This window comes from Scyliorhinus canicula, chromosome 13 (genome assembly GCF_902713615.1).
Source record: "Scyliorhinus canicula chromosome 13, sScyCan1.1, whole genome shotgun sequence".
NCBI lineage: Eukaryota > Metazoa > Chordata > Chondrichthyes > Carcharhiniformes > Scyliorhinidae > Scyliorhinus > Scyliorhinus canicula.
In genome coordinates, this window is record NC_052158.1 from 160,861,579 (window position 1) to 160,888,551 (window position 26,973).

The 26,973-nt window shown below is 47.0% G+C and overlaps 1 protein-coding gene across 4 annotated transcripts in view; it reads right to left on the reverse strand.

Moving 5' to 3' along the window:
- Window positions 1–26,973, reverse strand: part of tp63 (tumor protein p63) — a 274,654-nt gene that overhangs the window by 168,368 nt on the left and 79,313 nt on the right. For all 4 annotated transcript variants that reach the window (XM_038815782.1, XM_038815783.1, XM_038815784.1 and 1 more), the window contains exons 2-3: window positions 20,739–20,864; window positions 2,091–2,223 (exon numbers count right to left, since the gene is read on the reverse strand). In XM_038815782.1, the coding sequence (XP_038671710.1) occupies window positions 2,091–2,223; window positions 20,739–20,864 (259 nt within the window). The remainder of the gene's footprint in view (window positions 1–2,090; window positions 2,224–20,738; window positions 20,865–26,973) is intronic.

The window sequence follows — 26,973 nt, forward strand, 5'->3', positions numbered from 1 at the left end:
GGTCCGGCCGCCGCGCCCGAGCTCCCGGTCCGGCCGCCGCGCCCGAGCTCCCGGTCCGGCCGCCGCGCCCGAGCTCCAAATCCGCCCGCCGCGCCCGAGCTCCCGGTCCGGCCGCCGCGCCCGAGCTCCAAATCCGCCCGCCGCGCCCGAGCTCCCCGTCCGGCCCCGGAGCTGCCGATCCTCCCGGTCCGCCCGAGCTCCCGGTCCGCCCGCCGCGCCCGAACTCCCGGTCCGCCCGCCGCGCCCGAGCTCCCGGTCCGCCCGCCGTGCCCGAGCCCCCGGTCCACCCGCTGCGCCCGAGCTCCCGGTCCGCTCGAGCCCCCGGTCCACCCGAGCTCCCGGTCCGCCCGCTGTGCCCGAGCTCCCGGTCCGCCCGCTGCAGCAGAGCTTCCGGTCCGGCTGCTGCGCCCGAGCTCCCGGTCCGCCCGCCGTGCCCGAGCCCCCGGTCCACCCGCTGCGCCCGAGCTCCCGGTCCGCTCGAGCCCCCGGTCCACCCGAGCTCCCGGTCCGCCCGCTGTGCCCGAGCTCCCGGTCCGCCCGCTGCAGCAGAGCTTCCGGTCCGGCTGCTGCGCCCGAGCTCCCGGTCTGCCCGCTGTGCCCGAGCCCCTGGTCCACCCGAGCTCCCGGTCCGAGCTCCCGGTCCGCCCGCTGTGCCCGAGCTCCCGGTCTGGCCGCTGCGCCCGAGCTCCCGGTCCGGTTGCTGTGCCCGAGCTCCTGGTCCGGCTGCTGTGCCCGAGCTCCCGGTCTGGCCGCTGTGTCCGAGATCCCGGTCCGCCCGCTGTGTCCGAACTCCCGGTCCGGTCCGCCCGCTGTGCCCGAGCTCCCGGTCTAGTCCGCCCGCCGCGCCCGATCTCCCGGTCCGGCTGCTGTGCCCGTCCTCCCGCTGTGCCCGAGCTCCCGGTCCGACTGCTGTGTCCGAGCTCCCGGTCCGCCCGCTGCGCCCCGGCCGCCCGCTGTGCCCAAGCTCCCGGTCCAGTCCGCTGTGCCCAAGCTCCCGGTCCAGTCCGCTGTGCCCAAGCTCCCGGTCCAGTCCGCTGTGTCCAAGCTCCCGGTCCGGCTGCTGCGCCCGTCCTCCCGGTCCTCCCGGTCCCCCCGCCGTGCCCGAGCTCCCGGTCCAGTCCGCCCGCCGCGCCCGAGCTCCCGGTCCGCCCGCCGCGCCCGAGCTCCCGGTCCAGTCCGCCCGCCGCGCCCGAGCTCCCGGTCCGGTTGCTGTGCCCGAGCTCCCGGTCCGGCCGCTGTGTCCGAACTCCCGGTCCGGTCCGCCCGCTGTGCCCGAGCTCCCGGTCCAGTCCGCCCGCCGCGCCCGAGCTCCCGGTCCAGTCCGCCCGCCGCGCCCGAGCTCCCGGTCCGGTCCGCCCGCCGCGCCCGAGCTCCCGGTCCGCCCGCCGCGCCCGAGCTCCCGGTCCGGTTGCTGTGCCCGAGCTCCCGGTCCGGCTGCTGCGCCCGAGCTCCCGGTCCGCCCGCTGTGTCCGAACTCCCGGTCCGGTCCGCCCGCTGTGCCCGAGCTCCCGGTCTAGTCCGCCCGCCGCGCCCGAGCTCCCGGTCCGGCTGCTGCGCCCATCCTCCCGCTGCGCCCGAGCTCCCGGTCCGCCCGAGCTCCCGGTCCGGCTGCTGTGCCCGAGTACCCGGTCGGGGCGGGTCGAGAGAGGGGACAGGCAGGGGAGCGGGCGGGTGGGTGAGAGCGCGCATGGATGAAAGCACCTGCGGGGAGTGCATGCACAGGAGATAGAGTGTTGGGAGGGAGAGTGCAAGCAGCAGAGAGAGAGCTTAATGGGTACAAAGAGATGGGCTGCTTTAGCACACTGGGCTAAATCGCTGGCTTTGAAAGCAGACAAAGGCAGGCCAGCAGCACGGTTCAATTCCCGTACCAGCCTCCCCGAACAGGCGCCGGAATGTGGTGACTAGGGACTTTTCACAGTAACTTCATTTGAAGCCTACTTGTGACAATAAGCAAATTTCATTTCATTTCATTTCAAGACCGTTGGTATTTTAAAAACATTGTTCTGCTGAAATGACTTACAATGGTGAAAACCATAATTACAGTGAACCAAGAGACTAAGTGATCATCATCTCTAGGGACCTGTACTCACCCACATTGGGTCTAGGGGCTCCATATCCTGCATGCGTACCACATCCATGCTGATCTCGATTCTATTGCCTGGTACCCCCTCATGTGGTTCATCACTGAAGGACAGGTCAATTGGCTGGACATTTAAAACAGGGCTGCAAAACACAAATGAATGATTATGTTAGGATAAAACTTTCACGTGCATACTCTCACCCGCCTGAAAATGCAAAACGTTTTTCCAAGGTCTCTATGTTCTCCAGAAAGTTAGCACAGGCATCTGAAAAGCTGCCTGGAGGGTCACAAGTTTACCCTCACAACAAACAACAGATTTACATATTACAAAAGATAGTAGAACATGGATAAGCATGATTTAAGCACACAGGGCTAAATCGCTGGCTTTTAAAGCAGACCAAGGCAGGCCAGCAGCACGGTTCAATACCCGTACCAGCCTCCCCGAACAGGGGCCGGAACGTGGCGACTCGGGGCTTTTCACAGTAACTTCATTTGAACTTGTGACAATAAGCGATTTTCATTTCATTTAACCTGGCACATTATAACTTGAACATGGAGCCAATGTGTACGTGTATCTGACCAACCTCCCATTCTCATCTTAAGTAGAAAGGATGTCCATTTTAATTTCAATTTCCATAACCTCAGGATCCCCCAAGCAACTTCAGCCAGCTGTAGTCACTGCTGTAATGTAGAAATCGTGGCAGTCAATTTACAAACATATGAGAGTAGGCCACACGGCCCAGAGTCTACTCTGCTATTCAATAAGATCATGGCTGATCCCATTTCAACATCAACTCCACATTTCCACCTACCAGAGAACTTTTCACTCCCTTTGATTATTCAGAATCTATCAGTATAATTTTAAAAACATTCACTAACTCCTTTCCTCAAACAGCAGTGGAAGCGGAGTTCCAGAGACTCAACCTGCAGGGAGAAAATTACCCCTCATCTCTGTCCCAAATGGGTGACCTCTTCTTTATTTATTTTTTAATATACATTTAGAGTACCCAATTATTTTTCTTTTCCAATTAAGGGGCAATTTAGCGTGGCCAATCCACGTAACCAGCACATCGCTGAGTTGTGGGGGTGAAACCCACGCAGACACGGGGAGAATGTGCAAACTCCACACAGATAGTGACCCAGGGCTGGGATTCAAACCCGCATCCTCAGTGCCGCAGTCCCAGTGCTAACCACTGAGCCACATGCCGCCCCATTATTTTTAAACTAAATCTCCCACAAGAGGAAACAACCTCACCACATCCACCCTGTCAATACCCCTCAGGATCAGAAAGGTTTCAATCAAGTTGTTTCTCACTCTAAACTCCAGCGGACACAAACCCAGCCTGTCCAACCTTTCCTCATATAACCCGCCCATTCCAGGTACCAGTTTCGTAAACCTTCTCTGAACTACAACCGATGCATTAACATCCTTCCTTAAATAAGGAGACCAATACTGTACAGAGTGCCACAGATGTGGTCTCTCCCACCCAGGGCCGGGATTGAATCCGGGACCTCGGCACAGTGAGGCAGCAGTGCTATCCAACAACAATGAGATAATGACCAGATGATCCGTTTCCTTAATATTAACTGACGGATAAATATCGGCCAGGACTCTGGGAAGAACTCGCCCTGCTCTTCTTCAAAGCGGTAGATCTTTTACATCTGCCTTTGATAGCAGATGGGACATCGGTTTAACATCCAACTTGAAAGGTGGCCAGTGTTCCATCAGTACTGCGTTGGAGTATCAGTTTAGATTTTGTGCTGAAGAATGGGACTTGAACCCACAGCCTCAGAGGTGAGGGTGCTTCCCACTGATCCAAGTCAGACACTTCAAGACTGACCCAGATGCAGAACTGCGCACAAATGATACACAGATAGTCATAACTGTGCAAAAAGCGTAGCCTCCTGCAAATGGAGTAAGTAGTAATGTGATCTAACCGCAGCAGGGGAAAATTACTTTCATCTTGACTTGAAATGTCAGCCGGGCTTCCGGATTGGATTGTAAATTATGACAGGCTTCCTAATATCAGCCAGTATTACTTGCTCACTCTTGTGAAATTCTCATGTAAAATGTTAGAATTAAAATATCACCCTGCAGCAGGCTGTGAAACAGATATGGTGACTTCTGGCACATGGGGGGTGTGGTGGGAGGTGGAAGGGGTTTCCCTTCACCACATTAGGATTTTTCTGCTCAGAGTCCCTGTTCTGGTCTTGTCCAGGTTCCACTGTGTATTAAATAAAATGAAAAAAAAATTCTTAAACATCAGTCATGGGAATAAACTTTATCTGAAACCTTTATGGAGAAACCATCCGAGAGAGAGACCCATCCGAGAGAGAGACCCATCCGAGAGAGAGACCCATCCGAGAGAGAGACCCATCCGAGAGAGATCCTTCTGAGAGACCCATCTGAGAGAGAGACCCATCCGAGAGAGAGACCCATCCGAGAGAGAGACCCATCCGAGAGAGAGACCCATCTGAGAGAGATCCACCTGAGAGACCCATCTGAGAGAGACCTATCCGAGAGAGACCCATCTGAGAGAGATCCTTCTGAGAGACCCATCTGAGAGAGAGACCCATCCGAGAGAGAGACCCATCCGAGAGAGACCCATCTGAGAGAGATCCACCTGAGAGACCCATCCGAGAGAGACCCATCCGAGAGAGAGACCCATCCGAGAGTGACCCATCCGAGAGAGAGATCCATCCGAGAGCGACCTATCCGAGAGAGCGACCCATCCGAGAGAGCGACCCATCCGAGAGAGAGACCCATCCGAGAGTGACCCATCCGAGAGAGAGATCCATCCGAGAGCGACCTATCCGAGAGAGCGACCCATCCGAGAGAGCGACCTATCCGAGAGAGAGACCCATCCGAGAGAGACCTATCCGAGAGAGAGACCCATCCGAGAGAGCGACCCATCCGAGAGAGACCTATCCGAGAGAGAGAGACCCATCCGAGAGAGCGACCCATCCGAGAGAGAGACGATCTGAGAGAGAGACCTATCCGAGAGACAGACCTATCCGAGACAGTGACCCATCCGAGAGACAGACCTATCCGAGAGAGAGACTCATCCGAGAGAGAGACCTATCCGAGAGAGAGACCCGTCCGAGAGAGACCTATCCGAGAGAGAGACCCGTCCGAGAGAGACCCATCCGAGAGAGAGACCCATCCGAGAGAGAGACCCATCCGAGAGAGAGACCCATCCGAGAGAGAGACCCATCCGAGAGAGAGACCCATCCGAGAGAGACCTATCCGAGAGAGAGACCCATCCGAGAGAGAGACCCATCTGAGAGAGATCCACCTGAGAGACCCATCCGAGAGAGACCCATCCGAGAGAGAGACCCATCCGAGAGAGATCCATCCGAGAGAGAGATCCATCCGAGAGCGACCTATCCGAGAGAGCGACCCATCCGAGAGAGCGACCCATCCGAGAGAGACCCATCCGAGAGAGACCCATCCGAGAGAGAGACCCATCCGAGAGAGATCCTTCTGAGAGACCCATCTGAGAGAGAGACCCATCCGAGAGAGAGACCCATCCGAGAGAGAGACCCATCCGAGAGAGAGACCCATCTGAGAGAGATCCACCTGAGAGACCCATCTGAGAGAGAGACCTATCCGAGAGAGACCCATCTGAGAGAGAGACCCATCCGAGAGAGAGACCCATCCGAGAGAGACCCATCTGAGAGAGATCCACCTGAGAGACCCATCCGAGAGAGACCCATCCGAGAGAGAGACCCATCCGAGAGTGACCCATCCGAGAGAGAGACCCGTCCGAGAGAGAGACCCATCCGAGAGTGACCCATCCGAGAGAGAGATCCATCCGAGAGCGACCTATCCGAGAGAGCGACCCATCCGAGAGAGCGACCCATCCGAGAGAGCGACCTATCCGAGAGAGAGACCCATCCGAGAGAGACCTATCCGAGAGAGAGACCCATCCGAGAGAGCGACCCATCCGAGAGAGAGACCCATCCGAGAGAGAGACCCATCCGAGAGAGAGACCCATCCGAGAGAGAGACCTATCCGAGAGAGAGACCCATCCGAGAGAGAGACCCATCCGAGAGAGCGACCCATCCGAGAGAGCGACCCATCCGAGAGAGCGACCCATCCGAGAGAGCGACCCATCCGAGAGAGCGACCCATCCGAGAGAGCGACCCATCCGAGAGAGAGACGATCTGAGAGAGAGACCTATCCGAGAGACAGACCTATCCGAGACAGAGACCCATCCGAGAGAGAGACCTATCCGAGAGAGAGACTCATCCGAGAGAGAGACCTATCCGAGAGAGAGACCCGTCCGAGAGAGAGACCGATCGGAGAGAGAGACCGATCGGAGAGAGAGACCGATCGGAGAGAGAGACCCATCCGAGAGAGAGACCCATCCGAGAGAGACCCATCCGAGAGAGAGACCCATCCGAGAGAGACCTATCCGAGAGAGAGACCTATCCGAGAGAGCGACCTATCCGAGACAGAGACCCATCCGAGAGAGACCCATCCGAGAGAGAGACCCATCCGAGAGAGAGACCTATCTGAGAGAGACCTGTTGATGAAGTTAGTCTCTGCTATTAGGTCTTGTAGGTTTCTCTCTTTTTTCTTTTGGTTTCTATCAGCAGCAAGTGACTGAACAGGCTCTGGTGATCTTTCCAGATTTTATGTATGGGGGTTTGCCTGCAGCCACCCCCGCAGATACCAACAACATCCAAGAGGCTGGACAAAGCAGGCAAGGGGCTCCAGGACCCTGTCCAAGAAAACACAGGGTGCCATCCAGGCACCACAGGTTTGCCAGAGTCTGTCCAGATAGCTACAGTCTCTGAAGGATCACTGCAGATATCCATAATCTCCATAGGACACTCTCCACATGAAATTAAATCTCTTCAGTTAATGCAGATATATCTCCCCTCAGGAGTCTCCTCTCCCCAGACACGCTACAAGTACAGGAACCTGGGACATAAACGCTCAAAACCTTGACCCATTCCACATGGTTTATTTTATCATACCATAAACCCAAAGATTTCCCACATCATTCAGTTAACATGGGTTAAAAACACCCAACAAAGAACACTGGCAGAGAATGGAAACCTATTTGTTATTGGGATATGGGTAACTTAGTCCAATCCGATTTGCGGCAGCGGGGTTTTTTTGCGAGTCCTGATGCTGACGGTGCTTTTCATCTCTCCTCTGCTTCATTTGCCAATGATCTTATATCTGTGCCCTTTGATTACTGCCCCCCCCCCCCACCAGCCCCCAGCCAGGGGGAACAGCTTCACCCTATGATCTCCAATCAAACCCCTCACTTTTTTGAAAACCCATTAAATTTATTCATCACCACGCTTACTCGTACAAAACGTATTAGATAAAGAAGTCGAGGATGCAACTGAGCAAAGGAACAATGGTAAAAGTCGAAATCACAATCGTGTACGACTTGGATTGGAACCTGAAGCTGATGGTGTTCACTTTCAATCCTCAAACACTAATGGTGGAGGAGTTGGAAATGGCCCTGTTAGGATCTCGAACGACAACCCAACTATTGGTAATTTGTAAAACTGGGGGAGGAAATGTTACTGTACCACAGGAGTGATAACACTGACTAATAGGTATCTTATATGTTAAAAATGTAAACACAGAATTAATCACATTAGCAACAAGGAAACAGCTTGAAAGCAAGAGTTACAGCAGTTCTGAAGTAGAAGAAGAAACCTCATTACATCCTAAACCTGCCACTATATTCCAATTAAGTAAACCAAAATATATGAAATACTGTTCATGAATAAAGTTTTCAAACATTAATTTAAAGTACCCAATTCTCTTTCTCCAATTAAGGGGCAATTTATCATGGCCAATCCACCTACCCTGCACATCTTTTTGGGTTGTGGAGATGAGACCCACACAGACACGGGGAGAATGTGCAAAATCCACACAGATAGTGACCTGAGGTCAGGATCGAACCCGGGTCCTCAGCACCGTGAGGCAGCAGTGCCAACCACTGTGCCACCATGCTGCCATGAATAAAGTTATGATGTGGAGATGCCGGCGTTGGACTGGGGTGAGCACAGTAAGAAGTCTTACAACACCAGGTTAAAGTCCAACAGGTTTGCTTCAGGTGAGGAAGGAGCTGCGCTCCAAAAGCTAGTGTTTGGAACAAACCTGTTGGACTTTAACCTGGTGTTGTAAAGACTTCTTACTATGAATAAAGTTAACAACCAGGTTTTCACTTGTTTTGCTCTATGCAGAACCTTTGGAGAGAGAAACCTTTCAGGACCAAACTGAAACACCAACATTAGGATTAGTGTTCTGAAATCAACCAACTCTTCAGACAGACCTGGCCCCTCCCATTAACGACATCATCTGCACCCAAAGCACAAGGTATTCTTTTGTTTCTTCGTACAAGATGTCCCTTGACTGGTTTCTCCAGGACCAAACAGTCATCCGAGGCCGGAATTAAACCCGGGACCCTGGACCTGTGAGGCAGCAATGCTACCCACTGTACCACCCCAAGTTTTAGTAATCCGCCCAGGTTTTAATAGCATTACTTCAAAACATATAAAATATGACAATTTCTTACATTCATCACAGTACTAATGCAACAGACCAAGAAACAGTTGAGTGCTTGTTTGATTTGGCAGTAACATATTTCTGTGACATACAAATGACCTGCCTTGCTGCGGACTGGCAATGGCTACTTCATGAATGGAGAAGTTGTGAATGGAGCTGAACACTGAAATCATAAACAAACAGCTTTACTCCTGACCTCATGACAGAAGGCAGGAAAGTCAAAACAAACTTCAGAATGAGAATGATCATGAGTATCACAGATTTGTGAATTTTATAGCTATGTTCAGTAACATTTACCAGAAACTATAAGGAATTTCAATTGATTTTTGGCTCAAAGGATGAGTCCTGCAGAAAGTCTCATATTTAGCACATTGCCATCAAGTCAAAGAGAGAGCAATGTTGCTAATCCCATCATCACTCAATACAAAGCCAGCAACCGCTCCAAACTTCAGCCAAAGCATTCTATAAACAGCTAGCAAAATTAATGATTGAGACTTTTTGGGAAATGCCATTTGGGAACAGTTTTGCTGCTCTGTGGAGAAGTACGGAAGACTTTAACGTGTAACCAGCTTACAGGCCTACATTTCAATTATAAAAATGTATAAATTGGCAGCAGGGTAGCATGGTGGTTAGCATAAATGCTTCACAGCTCCAGGGTCCCAGGTTCGATTCCCGGCTGGGTCACTGTCTGTGCGGAGTCTGCACATCCTCCCCGTGTGTGCGTGGGTTTCCTCCGGGTGCTCCGGTTTCCTCCCACAGTCCAAAGATGTGTGGGTTAGGTGGATTGGCCATGCTAAATTGCCCGTACTGTCCTAAAAAAAGTAAGGTTAAGGGGGGGGTTGTTGGGTTACGGGTATAGGGTGGATACGTGGGTTTGAGTAGGGTGATCATTGCTCGGCACAACATTGAGGGCCGAAGGGCCTGTTCTGTGCTGTTCTATGTTCTATGTTCTAAAAGTAAATTAATGCGGATGCTGGAATCTGAAACAAAAACAGAAAATATTGGACAGTCTAAGTGGGTCTGACAGCCTCTGTGGTGAGAAAAGGGAGCTAACGTTAAAGCCTAGCTTTGACAAAGAGTCATCCAGACTCAAAATGTTAGCTCCCTTTTTCTCTCCACAGAGGCTGTCAGACCCGCTGAGATTCCATAGAATTTACAGTGTAGGAGGCCATTCGGTACATCGAGCCTGCACCGGCTCTTGGAAAGAGCAACCCCACTTAAGCCTTCACCCTATCCCCATAACCCAGTAACCCCACCAAACCTTTTTGGACACCAAAGGCAATTTATCATGGCCAATCCACCTAACCTGCACATCTTTGGACTGCGGAAGGAAACTGGAGCACCCGGAGGAAACCCACGCAGACACGGGGAGAACGTGCAGACTTCACACAGACAGTGACCCAAGCCGGGAATCGAACCTGGGACCCTGGAGCTGTGAAGCAACAGTGCTAAGCACTGTGCTACCGTGCAGCCCCTAAAGAGATTGTCCTACATTTCAATTAGTTCAGTTTCTCTACATATCATCTACTTTTGGCTGCACAATAGAAATTGCTGGAACAAGATGTCGTCATTTGGCCAAAACAGCAATCACTTTAACAACAAAACACATCCTGAGGCGCTTCACAGTAACCAGGTAAAATGGGCCTGGGCCAAAGAAAGAGATGTTAGAATGGAGGCAATGCAAAACTGACAGAGAAATCTGTGATGGAGTTTAAAAATTACGGTCAGAATGTAAAACTTCAAACATTGGAGAACAATAATGAAGATCAGCAAGACCAAGGTCGAGAGAGAAATGGGGCTCGCTTTGGACAGGATACAGGCAGCAGAGTTTGGAAGAGCTGACATTTGCAGAATGCTAGGATAGGAAACCAATCAAAAGAACAAAGTTTCAGGAGCAGTTGTTCTAAAGCAGACACTGAGGCGGGCCAGGGTGGGAGCGGGTGTTTTTTGTGGTAGAGAGGAAAGAGAATCAGAAGCATTGTTTGGGGTGGATAACAGAACACAAACATTTTGGATTCGCCTGAGCCAACCAAGGAAGATAATTAATTGGTGACGAGGATTTGGAAAGTACTACTTCCTCTTCACATCTGACTATCGATATGTAATGCCTAAATGATCGAGTAATTGTTTCAAAGTGCCAGTACAGTAACGTAATTCCAAGCTCGCTTTCACTGCGATATGGTGAAGGCTGATCAATGGGTCACACAAGTAAATTTAACAGTCTGGTTCTATCAAATCCTGCCAGAGAATAGATGTGGAACCCATTCAGCAATGGATAAAAGGGCAGAGCAACAGGCAAGGATGGGTTGGAAATATTCAAATGCCCCGGCTTGTCAGGAGAAAATCTTCCTTCTGCAGCAAAGAAAAAGGGGTAACTACAATCACACTTAGTCCGACATTCAGAGAACAGCTGAGAGGCCAGAGATTGCAGGAATGCTGGAAAAATAGCCAATTTACTTGGTGGTTATGACCACAGGTCTCTGCTATGAGTCAGGCTCCCTGCCACTGCATTCATAATTGATGTCAGTCCACCATAGATGCAAGTGGGAAATTCTATCCCTGATCTCAAATCCATCAGACGGGTAGCAGATCAGTAAAATGCAGACAAACAAACAATATGTAGAGCATCAAATTCCAAGAGAAACACAATGACTACATTATTCACCGTAGTAACAGCACTGACACATAAACACATTTCCACCTTCCCCAAGCAATTGAATATGAATCTAACCTGGGGCGCAGGATGTGAAATAACAAGAGAACAAATTAAAAATAAAATCACAACTTTAATCAAATTTAATCCAAAGTAAGACATCAACATGCACTGTGGCACAGTGGTTGGCACTGCTGCCTCACAGCTCCAGGGTCCCGGGTTCGATTCCCGGTTTGGGTCACTGTCTGCGTGGAGTTTGAACTTTCTCCCCATAACTGCGTGGGTTTCCTCCGGGTGCTCCGGTTTCCTCCCACGCCCAAAGATGTGCAGGTTAGGTGGATTGGCCATGCTAAATTGCCCTGAGTGTCCAAAACGTTATGTGGGGTTATTGGGTTACGGGGACAGGGTGGTGGTGTGGGCTTAAGTAGGGCACTCTTTCCATGGGTCAGTGCAGATTTGATGGGCCAAATGGACGACTTATGAACTGTAAATTCTATGTTCTATTCCAGAATTTTGCAGTGAGATTAAATGTTATTACATTTTACTTTTTTTGAAACACATGATGTTCTGATGGTGAATGCAGAGTCGCTGGACTCCAATTCTGAGACGCAAACTAGAGTCTGAACAAGGCCGTTCTCAAATGCAACTCAATGGAATTACTAGACTGATTCCTGGGGTGACAGGGCTGACATCCGAGGAGAGATTGTATTGGTTAGGATTGTATTCGCTAGAGTTCAGAAGAATGATGGGCAATCTCATAGAAACCTATAAAAGTCTAACAGAACTGGACAGGGTAGCTGCAGGAAGGATGTTCCTGAGGGTGGGTGTGTCCAGAACCAGGGATCACCGTCTGAGCATACGCCGTTGTTATAACCTGCCTGATTACTACTGGCTGGGGACTAATGGCAATCCCACAAAGGACACTGACTCAAATAACTTTGTGAATTACTCAAATTATCTACACGGAACAGTCATTGAGAGCAACAAGAAGAACAAAAACCACAAGAAGCAAACAGAAACAAGAACAACAGCAACAACAAAAACTACAAGCACAACAACAAAACTACAAGCAGGATAACAAAACTACAAGAACAACAACAAAAAACAATAACAAGAAGCATAACAAAGGCAACGACAGCAACAAGCACAACAAAAATAAGAACAACGGATACAACAAAGACAGAAATGACAAAAGCAACAACAATGAAACAACAACTTGTACGACATGGTACAACTCTGCACATGAAGGACAATGTAACAGCACAGCTCAAAACAACGGCAAGAGTACAAACATACCATGGCATGACAACGAATCTCACAAATTCACATTTGCTCCACTACAAACAAGCAAACCAGCTTTCAAGGCAGATGACATACAGAATCAATTCCGCAAACACGGAAAAAAGTCCACGTCAGACACCAAAGATGACATACAGAATCAATACCGCAAGCACAGGAAAAAGTCCAGGTCAGACAACAAAGTGATTCATCCATTCGAACACCTCATGATGACTTCTTGGTTACTTAAACACAAGAACACGGACAACTTTCGCAAAACAATGACAACATCAACATCATCACTTCAACAACAGAAGAAGAAAGCAGCTCAACCGAACAAACTCATAAAGATTGGACTCATACATTTTTTTATTAAGATTGGACTCAAATATTAATTGGCTTTGTATAATCAATATCAACACAACTTGCACATATCATCAATTACCTACCTGTTTTGTACAATTTTCTTTAACAAAGTACAGAAAATATGTAAAAAGAAAAAAGGGGGGATGTAGTGATATGCATCACTGTATATACAGAAGGTGTTACGGTAAATACACTACAACTACGTAACCACTAGAGGGTGCACCAGAGATGTTTATATACATCAACAAACAGGAAGTCGGCACTCTTCTCAGGAACGGCAGCTGGTGAGCAGCACAGGCGGGCAGCTCAGATGTAACATAGTATAAGCGCTGGAGAGAGAACAAACTCACAATAGAGCATCTACTTCAACTGCAAGACTACGAGCTTTATTCAGACACAAGGAATAATAGTCAGGATGGATTGGATTTGGATTAGTTTATTGTCACATGTACCGAGGTACAGTGAAAACTATTTTTCTGCGAGCAGCTCAATAGATCATTAAGTACATGAAAATAAAACAAAATAAAATAAAATACATAATAGGGCAACACAAGGTACACAATGTAACCACATAAACACCAGCATCAGATGAAGCATACATGGGTGTAGTGTTAATCAGGTCAGTCATAACATGATCTTCGGTCTGTGCGCATTCAGGACCCTGACCTTCCTGTTGCTTGCCATTTTAACGAAAGACCCTGCTCCCATGACCACATGTCTGCTCTTGGCCTGCTGCAATGTTCCAGTGAAGCGCAACGCAAACTGGAGGAACAATATCTCATCTTTCAACCTGAATATCGAATTCAACAACTTCAGATGATCAGCTCTACCCCACCTCGACCCATTTTTTTCATTTCATTTTAACTCTCTTTTACCATTTCTTACTTTCTTAAATATATTTAATTTCCCCCTCAATCTTATCCACCTTTCCTTCATTTTTCTCCTCTTTGCTTCCCCCTTCCCCTCCCCCCACATCTACAGTTCATCTTCTGATGTTAGTTTCCCTGCTGTTTGACCTTTCACATCCTTTGTCCTCTCTGGGGACTGCCATTAACACTCTTTCCCCTTGTATCTGTGGCCATTAGCACCCACTTTCCCTGGGTTTCTGTGGCTATGACTCATCTTTCATTCTCACTCCACAGTATAAATATTTCCCACTTTCTCTGTCTGTAGCTTTGACAAAGAGCCATCGGACTCATAAGAACATAAGATCTAGGAGCAGGAGTAGGCCATCTGGCCCCTCGAGCCTGCTCCGCCATTCAATGAGATCATGGCTGATCTTTTGTGGACTCAGCTCCACTTTCCGGCCCGAACACCATAACCCTTACTCCCTTTATTCTTCAAAAAACTATCTATCTTTACCTTAAAAACATTTAATGAAGGAGCCTCAACTGCTTCACTGGGCAAGGAATTCCATAGATTCACAACCCTTTGGGTGAAGAAGTTCCTCCTAAACTCAGTCCTAAATCTACTTCCCCTTATTTTGAGGCTATGTCCCCTAGTTCTGCTTTCACCCGCCAGTGGAAACAACCTGCCCGCATCTATCCTATCTATTCCCTTCATAATTTTAAATGTTTCTATAAGATCCCCCCTCATCCTTCTAAATTCCAACGAGTACAGTCCCAGTCTACTCAACCTCTCCTGATAATTCAACCCCTTCAGCTCTGGGATTAACCTAGTGAATCTCCTCTGCACACCCTCCAGTGCCAGTACATCCTTTCTCAAGTAAGGAGACCAAAACTGACCACAATACTCCAGGTGTGGCCTCACTAACACCTTATACAATTGCAACATAACCTCCCTAGTCTTAAACTCCATCCCTCTAGCAATGAAGGACAAAATTCCATTTGCCTTCTTAATTACCTGTTGCACCTGTAAACCAACTTTCTGTGACTCATGCACTAGCACACCCAGGTCTCTCAGAACAGCGGCATGCTTTAATATTTTATCGTTTAAATGATAATCCCGTTTGCTGTTATTCCTACCAAAATGGATAACCTCACATTTGTCAACATTGTATTTCATCTGCCAGACCCGAGCCCATTCACTTAACCTATCCAAATCCCTCTGCAGACTTCCAGTATCCTCTGCAATTTTCGCTTTACCACTCATCTTAGTGTCATCTGCAAACTTGGACACATTGCCCTTGGTCCCCAACTCCAAATCATCTATGTAAATTGTGAACAATTGTGAGCCCAATACGGATCCCTGAGGGACACCACTAACTACTGATTGCCAACCAGGGAAACACCCATTAATCCCCACTCTTTGCTTTCTATTAATTAACCAATCCTCTATCCATGCTACTACTTTACCCTTAATGCCATGCATCTTTATCTTATGCAGTAACCTTTTGTGTGGCACCTTGTCAAAGGCTTTCTGGAAATCCAGATATACCACATCCATCGGCTCCCCGTTATCTACTGCACTGGTAATGTCCACAAAAAATTCCACTAAATTAGTTAGGCACGACCTACCCTTTATGAACCCATGCTGTGTCTGCCCAATGGGACAATTTCTATCCAGATGCCTCGCTATTTCTTCCTTGATGATAGATTCCAGCATCTTCCCTACTACCGAAGTTAAGCTCACTGGCCTATAATTTCCTGCTCTCTGCCTACCTCCTTTTTTAAACAGTGGTGTCACGTTTGCTAATTTCCAATCCACCGGGACCACCCCAGAGTCTAGTGAATTTTGGTAAATCATCACTAGTGCATCTGCAATTTCCCTAGCCATCTCTGTTAGCACTCTGGGATGCATTCCATCAGGGCCAGGAGACTTGTCTACCTTTAGCCCCATTAGCTTGCCCATCACTACCTCCTTAGTGATAACAAACCTCTCAAGGTCCTCACCTGTCATAGCCTAATTTCTATCAGTCGCTGGCATGTTATTTGTGTCTTCCACTGTGAAGACCGACCCAAAAAACCTGCTCAGTTCCTCAGCCATTTCCTCATATCCCATTATTAAAACTCTCTTCTCATCCTCTAAAGGACCAATATTTACCTTAGCCACTCTTTTTTGTTTTATATATTTGTAAAAACTTTTACTGTCTGTTTTTATATTCTGAGCAAGTTTACTATCATACTCTATCTTACTCTTCTTTATAGCTTTTTTAGTAGCTTTCTGTTGCACCCTAAAGATTTCCCAGTCCTCTAGTCTCCCACCAATCTTTGCCACTTTATATGCTTTTTCCTTCAATTTAATATTCTCCCTTATTTCCTTAGATATCCACGGTCGATTTTCCCTCTTTCTACCGTCCTTCCTTTTTGTTGGTATAAACTTTTGCTGAGCACTGTGAAAAATCGCTTGGAAGGTTCTCCACTGTTCCTCAACTGCTCCACCATAAAGTCTTTGCTCCCAGTCTACCTTAGCTAGTTCTTCTCTCATCCCATTGTAATCTCCTTTGTTTAAACACAAAACACTCGTATTTGATTTTACTTTCTCACCCTCCATCTGTATTTTAAATTCCACCATATTGTGATTGCTCCTTCCGAGAGGATCCCTAACTATGAGATCATGAATCAATCCTGTCTCATTACACAGGACAAGATCTAGGACCGCTTGTTGCTTCGAAACGTTAGCTCTTTTCTCTTCCTACACATGCTGCCAGACCTGCTGAGATTTTGCAGATTTTTCTCTTTCGTTTCAGTCCATAAGAGGGTCATTTAGGAGTCTGGCAACAGTGGGGAAGAAGATATTTTTGACTCTGTTCGTGCGTGATCTCAGACTTTTGTATCTCCTGCCCGATGGAATAAGTTGGAAGAGTGAGTAGGCCGGGTGGGAGGGGTCTTTGATTATGCTGCCCACTTTCCCCAGGCAGCGGGAGGTGTAAATGGAGTCAATGGGTGGGAGGCAGGTTTGTGTGATGGACTGAGCTGTCTTCACAACTCAGTTTCTTGCGGTCTTGGGCTGAGCAGTTACCATACCAGGCTGTGATGCAGCCCGATAGGATGCTTTCTATAGTGCATCTGTAATAGTTGGTAAGAATTAATGTGGACATGCCGAATTTCCTTAGTTTCCTGAGGAAGTATAGGCGCTGTTATGCTTTCTTGGTGGTAGCATCGGCGTGAGTGGACCAGGACAGATTTTTGGTGATGTGCACCCCTAGGAATTTGAACCTGCTCACCATCTCCACCTCGGCCCCATTGATGCTGACAGGGGTGTGTACAGTACTTTGCTTCCTGAAGTCAATGACCAGCTCTTTAGTTTTGCTGGCATTGAGGGAGAGATTGTTGTTGTTACACCACTCCACTAGGTTCTCTATCTCCCTCCTGTATTCGGACTCGTCGTTATTAGAGATCCTGCCCACTATGGTCGTATCGTCAGCAAACTTGTAGGTGGAGTTGGAACCAAATTGTGCCACGCAGTCGTGTGTGTGTACAAGTAGTAAAGCAGGGGGCTAAGTACACAGCCTTGTGGGGCCCCGGCATTGAGGACTATTGTGGAGGAGGTGTTGGTGTTCATTCTTACTGATTGTGGTCTGTTGGTCAGAAAGTCGAGGATCCAGTTGCAGAGTGAGGAGCCAAATCCTAGGTTTGGAACTTTGATATGAGCTTGGCTGGGATTATGGTGTCGAAGGCAAAGCTGCAATCAATAAATAGGAGTCTGATGTAGGAGTCCTTGTTGTCAAGATGCTCTAGGGATGAGTGCAGGGCCAGGGAGCTGGCGTCTGCTGTGGATCGGTTGCGGCGGTATGCGAATTGCCGTGGATCAAGGCGTTCTGGGAGCATGGCGGTGATGTACTTCATGACCAACCTCTCGAATCACTTCATTACGACTTAAGTGAGGGCCACCGGACGGTAGTCATTGAGGCACATTGCCTGGTTCTTCTTTGGCATCGGTATGATAGTGGTCTTCTTGAAGCAGGTGGGGACCTCGGTGTGGAGTAGGGACAGGTTAAAGATGTTCGCGAACACATCTGCCAGCTGGTTCACGCAGGCTCCGAGTGCACGAAAAGGGATCCTGTCCGGACCCATCACCTTCCGACGGTTCACTTTCAGGAAAGCCGATCTGACTTCGGAAGCTGTGACGGTGGGTAAGGGTGAGTTATGGGCTGCTGGGGCACTCGACAGCGGATCGTCGGTTTCCTGCTCGAACCGAGCATAGAATGCATTGAGTTCATCGGGGAGGGATGCGCTGCTGCCAGAGATACTGCTCAGCTTCGCTTTGTAGCCCATTATGTTGTTTAGGCCTTGCCACAACCACCGAGAGTCTGTAAGGACTGAGTTTAGGAGGAACTTCTTCACCCAAAGGGTTGTGAATCTATGGAATTCCTTGCCCAGTGAAGCAGTCGAGGCTCCTTCATTAAATGTTTTTAAGGTAAAGATAGATAGTTTTTTGAAGAATAAAGGGATTAAGGGTTATGGTGTTCGGGCCAGAAAGTGTAGCTGAGTCCACAAAAGATCAGCCATGATCTCATTGAATGGCGGAGCAGGCTCGAGGGGCCAGATGGTCTACTCCTGCTCCTAGTTCTTATGTTCTTATGGAAGGCCTGTTACAGACTGTTACTGTAAATGCTAACCACAGATGGCAGTTACTGTAAATGTTACTCACAGTCTCAGTCTGGGTGATTGTTGCATTTCAAGTTGCTCAGTCTTCGGTTTGGATGGCTGTTACTGTAAATGTTACTCACCGTCTCAGTTGGGATGGCTGTTATTGTAATTGTTACTCACTGTCACAGTCTGGATGGCTGTTACTGTAATTGTTACTCATCATCTCAGTTTGGATGGCTGTTACTGTAATTGTTACTCACTCAGTCTGCTGGCTGTTAGTGATTGTTACTCACTGTCTCAGTCTGATGGCTGTTACTGTGATTGTTACTCACTGTCTCAGTCTGGATGGCTGTGACTGTAATTGTTACTGTCTCAGTCTGGATGGCTGTTCCTGTGATTGCTACTCACTGTCTCAGTCTAGATGGCTGTTACTGCAATTGTTACTGTCTCAGTCTTGATGGCTGTTACTGTAAATGTTACTCACTGTCTCAGTCTGGTTGGCTGTTACTGTAATTGTTACTCACTGTCTCAGTCTTGATGGCTGTTACTGTAATTGTTACTCACTGTCTCAGTCTGGATCGCTGTTACTGTAATTGTTACTCACCGTCTCAGTCTGGATGGCTGTTACTGTAATTGTTACTCACTGTCTCAGTCTGGATCGCTGTTACTGTAATTGTTACTCACCGTCTCAGTCTTGATGGCTGTTGCTATAATTGTTACTCACTGTCTCAGTCTGGATGGCTGTTACTGTAATTGTTACTGTCTCAGTCTGGATGGCTGTGACTGTAAATGTTACTCACTGTCTCAGTCTGGATGGCTGTTACTGTGATTGTTACTCACTGTCTCAGTCTTGATGGCTGTTACTGTAATTGTTACTGTCTCAATCTGGATGGCTGTTACTGTAAATGTTGTTCACTGTCTGAGTCTGGGTGGCTGTTACTGTAAATGTTACTCGCTGTCTCAGTCTGGATGGCTGTTACTGTAATTGTTACTCACTGTCTCAGTCTGGATGGCTGTTACTGTAATTGTTACTCACTGTCTCAGTCTGGATGGCTGTGACTGCAATTGTTACTCACTGTCTCAGACTAGATGGCTGTTACTGCAGTTGTTACTGTCTCAGTCTTGATGGCTGTTACTGTAATTGTTACTCACTGTCTCAGTCTGGATGGCTGTTACTGTAAATGTTACTCGCTGTCTCAGTCTGGATGGCTGTTACTGTAATTGTTACTCACTGTCTCAGTCTGGATGGCTGTGACTGTAATTGTTACTGTCTCAGTCTTGATGGCTGTTACTGTAATTGTTACTCGCTGTCTCACTCTGGATGGCTGTTACTGTAAATGTTACTCACTGTCTCAGTCTTGATGGCTGTTACTGTAAATGTTACTCACTGTCTCAGTCTGGATGGCTGTTACTGTAATTGTTATTTACCGTCTCAGTCTGGATGGCTGCTACTTTGCTGGCCCCATAAAACCAGCTGCAAAGATTTGCAGGTTATTGAGCAAGATGGGTTTGAAAAATATATTAATGTGTCATAGTGTCTTTACCGTAGAAATCACCCAACCAATTTCAGGAATTAAACGGTGAGCTGAGTTGCCCTGAATTTGGTTGATCTTTGCAGCTCTATAGGCTGCGATGCAGAAATGGTATTGCACTCTTCCTCATTCCATTTTGTTAAATTAAATTTGCATGTTTAGCAATTGTTGGTTAAGTATGTAGAAAGCAATGCTCGATAAGAGTGCAATTATCTTTTTAACAATGTGATAATTATGAATGTGATGCCAGTCAACCTATTCAGCCCAGAATAGGAACCATTTCAAATTCACAGACAATTGTTACCAGACATTTTAAAAATCCTATTTTTACTTACTTTTCTTTTCAGTCTCTTAAAGCAACCTTCATTTCCCCCTCATCCTTTTGCACCTTATTGGTGTCTTTCACCCCATTCTGTCTTTCCCATTTCCCCAGACCGGCCTCCCCAAACAGGCGCCGGAATGTGGCGACTAGGGGCTTTTCACAGTAACTTCATTTAAGCCTACTTGTGACAATAAGCGATTATTATTATATCAATCCTACATCTTACTGATAGAAGGAGAAACAGTGCTGGTCCTGTCACATCACTGCTGCCCTGCTACCTTTGTCATGTCATGATTAGCTCACTATCAAAGTGAAAAAGATTGGAAGGTGAAGAGTGCAGAATGAGATGGAACTAGCGGCATGCATCACGACATGCCACACTTCAGCAAGACCGGCCCAATATGTTTGATGCAAACACACAAAACCATCTCCTTCTCCAAGTCACCTGTGTCCTTGTAAACATTAATCACTCACTGTGCCAATTCAAAGAGCTGTTTGAACCAATCCTGGTTAAGCAGGTCACTGGACTGAGAGTTCTGGGACATGTTGGAATGGCAACAGCTCTCCACCCACGAGAAATGAGCCGTTGGATCCACCAATCTGCAAGTGGAAGAAAAAACACAGAAAGAAAAGAAAACACATGAGGATTTACATTCAGAATTATTGTTTGCAGAATTTAATACAGACATCAGCTTTTACAGGGGCTCACTTGTACTCAGGCAACCCATTGAACACCACTGTTCTGCTCCACCAATAAAGTACGGTACAGGGGAGGGAGATGAAATCAAGTTTTCTGAAAGGCATTTTATTGCACCATTACATTTGCAGAAATGTGACCCTCACTCCCCCTTTCAGAGAGTGCCTGCTTGCTGACTTATTAATATCTACTAACATGCAGCAGAACCAGAGCCTCTTGCATCTCCTCTTCCCAACTGAGAGACTTATAGCAATCTTCAGCAGACATAAAACTGGCAACATCCCATACTCAGAATTGTTATGGATCAGGCGACCACCATTTGGCCCACAGTGTTTGTACCATCTCTCCAGCTGAGCATCATGTCTTAGTGCTATTCCCCGTATCCCTGAACAATATTTGGATAAAAACAATCACCTCATGCCCTCTTGAACGCCTCGTTTGAACCTGCCTCCACCACACCTCCAGGCCGTGCATTCCAGACCCTAACCACTCGCTGTGTGAGAAACTACTAATCCATCATTCAGCCAGCTTCATAGCCTTGTCGTCATTGTCGCTTTTATCCCATAGGCTACAACTTGCGGGCAAGCTTATTATGTTACACTTTCTCAATGCTCATACACAACCCATCTCATTACTCTCATCAAACTTCTTACTACAAGGAAAAATTCAATCAAGTTAGCTAAACTTTGTGCTCAGCAAACCCATGCTGACTTTCCGTATTTAGTCCACACTTTTCCAAATGATTGTTAAATGTTTTCCTAGATGATTGTTTCTAAAGGTTTACCCAATATCAATTGCTCTATATTTGCTGGATTTATCTTCAAATGCTGGGTCACTGTCTGTGCGGAGTTCTCCCCGTGTCCGCATGGGTTTCCTCCGGGTGATCCGGTTTCCTCCCACAGCCCAAAGATGTGCAGGTTAGGTGGATCGGCTATGCTAAATTACTCTTAGTGTCCAAAAAAAATGTTAGGAGGGGTTATTGGATTATGGGGATAGGGTGGAAGTGGGTCGATGCAGACTCGATGGGCCGAATGGCCTCCTTCTGCACTGTATGTTCTATGTCCTCAGCTCAGTTCTAAACGGCCTGCCCATTATTCTGAGACTGTATCCCCTAGCTCTACACTCCCCCAGCCAGCTGAAACATCCTCCCTGCATCCACCTTGAGCCCTGTAAGAATTTGTACATTTGAATGATATCACGTCTCATTCTTCTGAACAGGAGAAAATAAAGGCCCTGCCTCCTCAATCTCTCCTAATAGGGCAACCCCACTATCCCAAGAATCAGTCTAGGGTGTTCAGTAATGGGCTAAGAGACATTCCAATTAGTTGTCTCATTTATGTTAAGTATCCAATAATTGACACTGATTATGTAAAGGGGCTTCAGGTGGCCTTTGTGTCAGGTGATGTGATGTTAGAGTTTTGTGCAGAGTCTGTTAAAGTGAAAGGTGTTTGAGAAAAGGAGAACCTTTGATTCTTTATACAACAGCAGCTAAACGTCTAACATAGGGAATCTTTGCTGCACTCCCTTTACAGCAAGTATATCCTTCCTTAGATAAGGAGACCAAAACTGTAAACAGTATTGTGGGTGCAGTCTCTCCAAGTTTCTATATAATTGCAGCAAGACACCTTTGCTCCTGTACTCAAAATCCTCTTGCAATAAAGGCCAACATACCATTTGCTTTCCTAAATGTTTTCTGTACCTGCACGTTGGCTTTCAGTGAATGATAAACAATGACACAGAGCTTCCTTTGAACAGCAACATTTCCCAAACTCTCACCATTTAAGAAATTCTCTGCATTTCTGTTTTTTTCAGCAAAGAGAATAACATTTTTGCATATTATAATCCATCTGCCGGAGCACCTGGAGGAAATCCACGCAGACACGAGGAGAACGTCCAAATTCCACAGACAGTTACCGAAGACGGGAATCGAAACTGGCACCCCAGAGCTGTGAAGCAACAGCGCTAACCACACTGTGTTACCGTGCCGCCCACATTCACATATACTTTAATGTCATCAGCAAGCTTTGAAATATTACAATTAATCCCCACTTCCAAATCATTGATATAGAAACATAGAAAATAGGTGCAGGAGTAGGCCACTCGGCCCTTCGACTCTGCACCACCATTCAATATCATGGCTGATGGTGTAAATTCAGTATCCCACTCCTGCTTTCTCTCCATACCCCTTGATCCCTTTAGCCGCCAGGGCCATGTCCAGCTCCTTCTTGAATATTTCCAGCGAACTGGCCCCAACAGCTTCCTGTGGTAGAGAATCCCACAAGTTCACAACTCTCTGAGAGAAGAAGTTCTTCCTCATCTCAGTCCTGAACGGCTGACCCCTTATTCTTAGGCTGTGACCCCGAGTTCTGGATGTCCCCAACATCGGGAACATTCTTTCCACATCCAGCCTGTCCAGTCCCATCAGGATTTTATATGTTTCTATGAGATCCTCTCTCATTCTTCTAAACCCCAGTGAGTAAAAGCCCAGCCGATCCAGTCTTTCTCCATATGTCAGTGCTGTCATCCCAGGAATTAGTCTGGTGAACCTTCGCTGGACACCCTCAATAGCAGGAATGTCCTTCCCCAAACTAGGAGACCAAAACTACACACAATACTCAAGGTGTGGTCTCACCAAGACCCTGTATAACTGCAGCAAGACATCCCTACTCCTATACTCAAATCCTCTCGCTGTGAAAGCCAGCATGCCATTAGCTTCCCTCACCGCCTGCTGTACCCGCATGCCAACCTTCAGCGACTGATCCACCATGACACCCAGGTCTCACTGCACTTCCCCTTTTCCTAAACAGCCACTATTCTGATAATAATCTGCCTTCCTGTTTTAGCTACCAGTTGATAACCTCACATTTACCCACGTTATATTGCATTTGCCAAGTATTTGCTCACTTTTCCAGCCTGTCCATTGCGAATATACATTGTGAATATCTGAGGTCCGAGCACTGATGCAGTTCTTCAATAGTAACGAGTCTGCCAACCTGAGAATGACCTGTTTATTCCTACTCCTGTTTTCTATCTAGGCCAGTATATTACCTCTCAATCCCATGTGCTCCAATCTTGCTTACTATCATCCGGTGTGTAACCTTATCGAAAGCCTTCTGAAAATCCAAACACGCCACATCCACTGGTACCCCACCCCCCCCCCCCCCCCCCCCCCCCCTACCTATTCTGCTAGTTACATCCTTCCTCACAGAAATCTAATAGGGTTGTCAAATATGGTTTCCCTTTCATAAATGTCAATTCTACCCAATTCCATCATTATTTTCTCAGTTATCAGATCCTTTATGAAAGATTCTAGCATTTTCCTACTACTGATGCCAACTTCAAGGTCACAAGTTTCCTTTTTTCCTCTTTCCCTCCTTTTTTTAAATAGTGGGGTTACATTGCCCACCTTTATCTGCAGGGGCAATTCAGAAATCTACAGAATTTAGAAAGATGACCACCAATGCATCCACTATCTCCACAGCCAGCTCTTTCAATGCTCCTGGATGTTGGGGCTGGTTTAGCTCACTGGGCTAAATCGCTGGCTTTTAAAGCAGACCAAGGCAGGCCAGCAGCACGGTTCAATTCCCGTACCAGCCTCCCCGGACAGGCGCTGGAATGTGGCGACTAGGGGCTTTTCACAGTAACTTCATTGAAGCCTACGCGTGACAATAAGTGATTTTCATTTCATTTCATTTTCAAATAATCAGGCCCAGAGGATTTATCATCTTTCAGCCTCATTAATTTTTCCAATATTTCTTTTTCACTAATACTAATTGCTTTCAGTTCTTCATGCTCATTCGTCTTGTGATCCTCTCATATTTTTGGAATGATTTATTTGCCTTCATCTGTGAATCTGGGCACAAAGTATTTGTTTTGCTTTCCTGCCATTTCCTTATTCCCCATTATAAATTCTGCACACTTTTCTTTGCTAATCCTTTCCTTCTTACATCGCAATAGAATCTTTTACAGTCTGGTTTTATGTTTCTCGCCAAGTTACTTTCTTTTTCTATTTTCACATAAATCAGTTTCTTGGCCCTCTTTTGCTGAATTCTTAAAAAGCGCTCAATCCTCAGGCCTGAGATTTTCTTTGGTCGCTTTATAACCTCCTCCTTTGATCTAATATAATTTTTAACTTCTCGTTATCCACGGTTGCATCAATTTTTCCTGTTGGGGTTTGGTTTCTTAAAAGGAATATATAGTGATCGTAAAACCTGAATTATTTAAATGCTAGGCATTGCCTGTCTACCGTCATACCGTTTAATGTAGTTCCCCAACTACCACAGCCAACTTGTCTCTCATGCCTTCAGAATTTGTTTAGATTGAAGATTCTAGTTTCGTATTGAGCTGCACCTACTGTAAATTTGATGAAAAATTTGCTCATATTATGATCACTCTTCCCTAAAGGCTCCTTTACAAGATCAGCCCTTTCTCATTGCACAATACTAGATCTAGAATAACCCATTCTCCAGTTGGTTCCCGATTATACGGTTCTAGAAAACCATTTTGCACACATTCCAAGGATTGATCCTCCTCAGCATCAGTGTTAATCAGGTTTACCCAGTGTATATGTAGGTTGAAGCCCCCACGATTACTGTATTACCCTCGTTACATGCACCTCTTGATTTATACCATGCCCTACATTACTGCTACTGTTTGATGGTCTATAAACAGCTCCCACCAGCGTTTGTTGCTGCTTGCTGTTTCTTAGCTCCACTCTAACGGATTTGACATCTTGATCTGCTGATCCAAGATCGTATCTCATTAATGTACTTATCTTACTCTTTATTAACTGCACGTATATTTCCTTTTTTATCTATCCTTCACAAATATCGAATACTCTTGAATATTTAGTTCCCAGCCTTGGTCTTCCTGCAGCTCCATCTTCGTAATGGCAAATAGATCATATCTATTTCATATATTTTTTGCTGTCAATTCATCCACCTTGTTGTGAATGCTGCGTGCAGTCAGACTAACATGTCTTCATCAATTTCTATCCCATTAATTGCCTCCTCTTTCACAATGACTTTTGCAGCATCTTTTCCTTGGTAAAGTCAAAGGCAAATGAATAATTTAGTACCTCGACTATGCTCTATGCTGACATGTCATGACAGGGCAGCACAGTGGTTAGCACTGTTGCCTCACAGCGCCAGGTTCCCAGGTTCGATTCCCGGCTTGGGTCACTGTCTGTGCGGAATCTGCACGTTCTCCCCGTGTCTGCGTGGATTTCCTCCGAGTGCTCCGGTTTCCTCCCACAAGTCCCGAAAGATGTGCTGTTAGGTGAACTGGACATTCTGAATTCTCCCTCTGTGTACCCGAACAGGTGCCAGAATGTGGCGACTAGGAGATTTTCACAGTAACTTCATTGCAGTGTTAATGTAAGCCTGCTTGTGACACTACTAAAGATTATGCATAAATTCCCGTTACGGTCCCCAAGCAGCCCTTCCACTCCTGGTACTATCTTTTTATTATTTATATACTTAAAGAAAACCTTTGGATTCCCTTTTGAGCTCACTGTCAGTCTCTACTCATACTCTCTCCTTGCTTCGCTGATTTCCTTTTTCCTATAGTCTACAGTCCTCACACATATCATCAATTTTACATGTGCCTCCATTTTCTATTTCATCTTCATATTTCACGTCGTTCGTAAAGTTTTCGGTTTACTTGTCCTGCCTTTCCTTTTGTAGGAATGTAGCTTTACTGTACCCAAACCATGTCCTCTTGAAAGATGGCCCTTTGTTAAGAACATAGGAAATAGGAATAGGTCATTCGGCCCTTCGAAAAAGTATGGAAGTGTGGTACGCAACCTTCTATTTATGAGTAACTCTGCTGTCGATCTACCACGTGGCAGTGGTAATGCTCTGTAACTCAATAGTGCAAGATATGGATCAGATTGGCTGTCCATTGCTTTCTTCAACAATTGCTTAACAATATGCACACCTTTTTCGGCTTTGCCATTGACGTGTGGTACAATGGACTTGACATGCCGTGATTTAAATCATACAAGACTGCAAA